The sequence below is a fragment of the Sitophilus oryzae genome, unplaced genomic scaffold (genome assembly GCF_002938485.1).
Source record: "Sitophilus oryzae breed Bouriz unplaced genomic scaffold, Soryzae_2.0 scaffold_926_pilon_pilon, whole genome shotgun sequence".
Classification (NCBI taxonomy): domain Eukaryota; kingdom Metazoa; phylum Arthropoda; class Insecta; order Coleoptera; family Curculionidae; genus Sitophilus; species Sitophilus oryzae.
Genome location: NW_022147557.1, coordinates 105,516 through 112,280, shown reverse-complemented (window position 1 = coordinate 112,280; position 6,765 = coordinate 105,516). Strand labels below are relative to the sequence as shown.

At 32.4% G+C, this 6,765-nt stretch overlaps 1 protein-coding gene across 1 annotated transcript; it reads left to right on the top strand.

Annotated features, from left to right (window-relative positions):
* The first annotated feature begins 403 nt into the window (after nucleotides 1-403).
* On the top strand, nucleotides 404-6,045 carry LOC115890807. Its single transcript, XM_030911156.1, has 2 exons — nucleotides 404-476; nucleotides 5,489-6,045. Exons 1-2 carry the CDS (start codon nucleotides 404-406, stop codon nucleotides 6,043-6,045), a joined length of 630 nt encoding a protein of 209 aa, XP_030767016.1.
* Nucleotides 6,046-6,765: the final 720 nt, after the last annotated feature.

Genomic DNA, 6,765 nt, shown 5'->3' with positions numbered 1-6,765 from the left:
TAATTTGGTAATTATTTTGATGTCTTTGATAACGTGCACACCAAGTTTTATTCATTTATGCAGGGTGTCAAAAAAAATAGTATATCTGTTACAGTCAACGTCGAAAACTCAGTGATTGTTAACATTCACTAGGAAATGCTAGCAAATACGCATTGGATAATTTAATCGTCTTTATACGTTTATAAAATATTGTTTTTTCCAGTAGAGAAATGGAATCAAGTCAAACTTCACGCATTAAGTAGCTATAGTCTGTTTCTGTTTGATTTCTGACTATTCTGTTGATTCGATTCCTTTCAGAAGTGATCTGGATCAAGTCTAGAAAACTTAACGCTGTGTAAAAGTAGCTCTAAATTTTAACACACGTGCTAAAATTTAGAGCTACTTTTTGATAAAATGGATGACAATGTCTGAACCATTTGCACCAAGTGAATCAGATTATCAGCCATCTGAAAGGTTTGACTCTATCGATTCTGAAAGTATATAGCTTGATTTATCATTATTTTCACTAATACTACATCAATGGCATGTTGTTAATCTGAATAAAACTGCACGATCTTATTTCATATAGACGTAACGTAACACACTCTAAAAGGCAGCATATGAAGGATCTTCTTCCCTTTATCCCGCCTATACACCATATTTGTTATAAAAATCGAAGAAAACACTATTAATAGACAATGTGATGTCAACAAATCTCTTAATAACGAAGAAGAATGTACCGATGAACCAATTTATATCTAAAATTTCAAATATTTTCAGAGATAAAATGGTGCAAGTCCAAAAAAGCATAAACAAACATTCTTAAAAATGACCATAGTTGTATTTTGAGTTACTTTAGTTTGCAATTATACAATTTAAAATATAACAAAGCATTGTGACAAGCTTTCTTGTCCTGCTTGTTTTATTTTAATTAAATAAAATTAAAAAACTTTAACTCTCATTTTCTCCATAATTTTCTTCTAGGACTTGATCCAGTTCACTTCTGAACCCCTCAAATATTACTTGTTTCTTCTAATTATTCAAGGGAACAATAAAATATACGAACTAAATGGTAATTACGTACAGAACAAGAATCAAACTTTCTTATTTTTACACCTGATTCGCCTGTTCTATACGTCTCGTCGTCCGAAACGTGAGAAACGAGAAGTTTTGATTTATGATTGTTTGTTAATTCAACTCTGTCGGGCGGGCGTTACGAAAATAAAGTAAACAAACTTTTCCGAGTTTCCCTTTACAATTCCGCTTTCTAATAAAGTTTCTAGTTGGGGAAATTAACACGGAAAAGAAATTGTAACTCTTCCGGTCTCGTTGATAATTAGTTTTGTCGGTTTTTTGATTAAATTCTCGTAGTTGAAGTTCACTGAAGCTTTAGTACTTTTGTAAGTAATATCGACACGAATATCATATATATGATAAAAATTATATTATGATGTGTAAGGTTAGTATATTCTGTTTTTTTCTCAGGTAAGATTTCGACAGACGATGATAGAAGAAAATCAGATGACGTCCCATACCAATATATTTATTTTACTAAAAAAAGTGGCTAATATTTTTTAAGTTAACTCTGGATGGGTTTAAATATAAATCTGTCATGCGTCGTCTGTTGTTGTTTTTAACCAGTTTTATTGGTTTATTTCAAAAATGACAGATCATATCTCAATCCTATTGGTTTGACGGAACGATGAACGACAAACGGACGCAGATGCGTATGAACTCGCCTTTAGATTTTTGAGGCTTGTCAAAGTCTTGCCAAATTATAGGTTATAATTTTGTGTCAACTTATGTCAGATATCTGCATTTTGGAAGATGATACATTTTGATTCGTGTTATTACGTGTGTTTTGTGTCTTTTGAAGTCAAGTGGAGGAAAAATCTTGAGACAATACTCGCTGTCCAGGCAGAAAGTCTTATACACCAATAAAGTTACCATCAATAAAGTTTGTATACCATCTCGTTGTAGATAAGTGCATCTCGTATTTGCTACAAACATAACTAAACATATACTACTGGAGTAGCTGTAAAATATCGACACGATAGGTATAATAAATTTTAGTGCTGCAGAAAAATTAACAAAACTGTTAAAACAGAGATAGCCATATCTCAATTTTATCACAGATATAATCGATTAATCACTTTTACGTTAATTTTTTTCTTAGGCGACTTAAAATGAAAAAAATAACTTTAATACTATCCATAAATCATTTATTTCAAAAATGTTTATGTAAGAGAAAAAAGAATTAATGATCTACGTAATCTTTTTAAACAGTAAAAGCCTAAAATACCTGACGCAAAAAACCTGACGCCTGAATCTTGAAAGATTACCATTTTGACACTTTCTTCATTAATTCGTTAAGCGAAAAAAACTGTCTATATAGAGCTTTGTAAGCTAAAATATAAAGCCTTAATATAAATATAATGCCGTTACAAATAGTATCTATCATATCTAATTTAGAAGTCATTCATTTAAATATTAATGAAAGATAAGTAAAGAATATTCTTTAAATATTAGTTTTACACTTGAAATAAAGTGTTTAATTTTAGTTATAAAATCGAATAGTTTTTTAATAAACTAGTACCAATTTTTCGAAAATTAATACAGATAAAGTAAAAAACGTAAGACAAATAGTAAATTTCATAGTGCCAGTGTTTCATATTTAACACTGAAATAGACGATGAAAATATGGATTTATAGGATCGATTAGGACTTATAGGATTAGATCATCAGGATTTAGATCATCTTAGACTTAGATCATTTGGACTTATAGGATCGATTTCTTTTTAAATATTGTGATAACTGTTAATGCCAAATGGTATAAAACAGTTTGTTTGCCAACGATCTTCGATGAAATAAGGAAAAAGAACAAAAAACGTCACATCATTCTTCATTAGGACAATGCCAAGCTCCCATAAAGCATGTCAAACAACTGAATATTCGAAGGAGAAAAACATCGTTTTAATGTCTCATTGCCCGTATTCGCACGATTTATCACCTAATGACTTTTTCTTGGTTCCCATTTTCAAACAAAAAATGCGCGGATAGCGATTTTCATCACCTCAAGAAACTTTTGAAGACTTTAAAAACCATATTTCTACGATATCAGCTTCAGAGTGAAAAAAATGTTCCCAGAATTGGTTTGAGCATATGCAAAAGTGTATAAGTGACCTTAAAGGCGAAATATGTTTAAGTGACCTTAAAGGCGAATATTTCGAAAAGCAATAAAACACTTTGTTTCGAACGTGTTCGTTTCTGTTTCACTTTTTGTAAAAACTTAAAAGACAACCCTCGTAGTTGAATGATAACTTCCAATTTAAATACTTTTTTAAGAGCTCTACGTTTCAAAACCTTTCCAGAAATAAATGGATCAAATGTATTTTATTACTTTTCTTGTATATTTTGTATTACCAGTATTAAAATAATGAACAATTTTAGATAGATCTTTGTTTTAGACATTAAATATATCAACTGAAGTAAACTTTATAATTGAAATCTAAACAAAGTTGAATCAATTCAAACTAATAGAACATTGTTTCACCGTAAAACGATCTCAGCAATAGCAAGACCATTAATCAAAGCTTTTGATACAGGTGAAGAATTTATTACGAAAGTTTAAGTTTTATCAAATTTATATAAATAAAACTGAAAATCTTAATAGCTTTGGTGTTATATTTTAATATTTGATAATAAGATTTTTAAAATAGTGCTTAAAATAATTTAAAAAAAATGGGAATGGAGAGACACTTTCATATTATTTATTTCCAAACGATTTAATTTGTCATAAATATTATTTAAAATTATTTATGTATTAATATAAATCAAGATAAATAGTTGTTAAAATAATATAGTACATTACAACAGAGCTTGGAGCTTGGTTGCACGTATTGCTATTATCTTTGTAGTCTATAGGCTAGACATAACCCATTTAATTTAAATTATGGTTTAGTCCCAAGGCATAATTCGTTTATATTAAGGGTCGTAATATAAATTCTATTCTAGAATGCAACAAGTTTAGTGATTACTAAACTTGACTGTAGGTTATATTATGCAGGCCATAATTTTGACAAATGTCTTTGGAATTTTGCTTAAAGCAATAATATAAAAATGTTCTTCTTTGTTGATATAACTGTTTATATTTACAAAAACTTTTTTGTCACACTTTAAGGTTTTTAATTCACTAAAGTAATATTATTTTTTATAAATCTTATATATGATTTTTTTTAAATTTTATATTAAATATGCACATCATTTAAATCTTGTATCATTTGATAAAGAAAGATTGATATTCTTTATATTATATTTTACAATAAAAAATATTGCATAACTATATCAATAAAATAATATGGAATAGCTGAAAAATTTTAATAATAACAAAACATATTAAAAAAACAGTTAATTTTTCATAATTTATTAATATATGATAGGCATTATATGATTATAAGGCAAACATTTATTAGCTATACATTTTTTATTGACCTGAAAATTCTACTTTAAATTTAACCACTGGCAAGTTTTCTGTGTCCTGTCATCGCTCTAAACTACCTTTACCACTATGAGTATATGATTTATTTTATGTGAAGAAACAAGTGATACCATGAATTTCTTAATTTATTGTGTTCCTTACATCCTTAAAATTAAAATAATCTGGTAATCAAAAATATGTTTTTAATCAACTAATATTAACTAGATTTAAAAGACATATTGAGTACTTATAGAAGAAACTCAATCATATTCAAATCTAGAACGCCACTTTATCTAAAGAAGCAAACATTCGACCAATGTGTACTAGCAGTCATGACCTATGCATGCGAAATATGGACACTTAAAACGGACATTATAAGGAAACTGCAGGTCGCACAACGCTCAATGAAACGAAATATGCTGGGAATAACTAAGAGAGACCGTAAAAGAATAGAGTGGATACGACAAAAAACCAGGTAAAAGATATCATCCGCAGAGTCAAATTCCTCAAGTGGCAATGAGCAGGGCACCTGGCAAGAAGGACAGACAACAGATGGATCACAAAAATTACAGCAATGTATCCACGAGGAATTAAGAGACCTAGAGGAAGATCAAACTTGGGATGGGACTATGATATTATAAAATTAGCAGGAATAACTTTGTCCCACATAACCAACAATAGACAAAAATGGGCCCGACTAAAGAGAGTATCTAAATACGTAAGAACATCACTGGAAATGGTTGAATCAGCTGAAAATGATGATGATTGTGATGGCTCTATTAAGATAAGGTAAGACATGTCTCATATTACAGGAAATTAGATGCACATGAGAGAACGTCAAAATAAATAAATGTAAAGATAATTATGTGAACAGAAATAGTAATCAAATTTGTAGTAGTTTAGGCTTTCGCGACCATCGTTTGAAGAAATTTGGTTTTTTGGGTTTTTAGGCCGTCGTCGGTTAGAATTGCTTCCTAACGTTTCGCTAGCACGAGTGGCTAGCATGACTTAGTTACAACATACACATACAAGAGGAACTAAGTCACTTAAATAACGCCTTCCTTGCTAATGGGTATAATGAGAAAGAAATAAAGGCGGCGCTAGCACCTAGGCAGAGGAGACTTGACATCAATGAACAGAATAACACCGTTAATAAGGCCTTCCTTCCATATGTCTCCCAGGTCACCGATAGGATTGGAAAAGTTCTCAGGAAACACAACATCAAAACAATATACAAACCTACCCGGAAAATAAAGGACTGCTTGAGACCAGCCAAAGATAAAAGGGTACCATTATCCTCTGCAGGGATCTACCGTATACCTTGTTCCTGCGGTAGCGTATATATTGGAACTACCAAACGCTCAGTAGGAACGAGACTTACGGAACACAAGAGAAGCTGCAGGTTAGGGCAAACAGATAAGTCGGCCGTAGCAGAACATGCTCTAAGAGATGGTGACCACAAAATCCAGTTCGAAGACACCCAAGTCATTGCCCAACATCTGGATATCATCCTCGTCTGGTCAGGGAAGCTGTTGAAATTCACAAACATCCAAATAATTTCAACAGGAAGGAAGAAACTCTCTACCTAAACAGATTTTTTTTTTTTTTTGTGAGGGGTGGTTGAAAAATCTTTTATAGACGACTAGTGATCATTTCCCTGACCATCTCGAGAGAGACGGTCATAGAAATAACCCCTAGACAGTGTGGGACTCGGTGTTGATACCCACTAAAAAAAAGTCCACCTCCGAGGAATCAGTCGCCGAAGAATGGTCAGCTATTATTCCTGCTAATATGTGGGGAAGAAGGGGGGGTGTGGGGTAATGGGAGGACTATATTATGAGAAGGGGGGGACAAAATTAATTGTCTAGAAGAATGGTTTTAAGATGGGAGTATTTGAAGTTTCTATAGTCCTCGGGGTTGTAATCAAAGATTTTTAGGGTACTATTGGGGATAGTACCGATTTTCTCGTAGAACTTCAAGGCACGATCCCGAAGGTATTTGGGGATGGGGTCGATGCGTAGGTCAGTACGTATGTCGGAGTTTCGTATATACCAGGGAGCTCTGGTGATATAGCGGAGGATTTTGTTCTCACAGACTTGGAGTCTGTGGATTTGGCTGTCGGAAGCTCTACACCATACTGGGGCTGCATAGAGGAGCTGGGGGCGAATGACTGTTCTGAACAGTAGGACTTTATTTGAGAGGGAGAGGGTGCTCTTTTTGCTGAGGAGGCCATGAAGGCTAGCATAAGTGGCACGGGCACCAGAAATTTTCTTGTCGATATGAGGGATCCAGGATAGCCGTCGGTCTAG

Excerpts from the sequence above, each read along its gene's own strand:
- LOC115890807 (XM_030911156.1), top strand. The coding sequence starts at position 404 with ATGTCTGAACCATTTGCACCAAGTGAATCAGATTATCAGCCATCTGAA. Across the intron at positions 477-5,488 it reads TGACTCTATCGATTCTGAAA|AGGAACTAAGTCACTTAAAT; the intron begins GTATATAGCTTG and ends TACACATACAAG.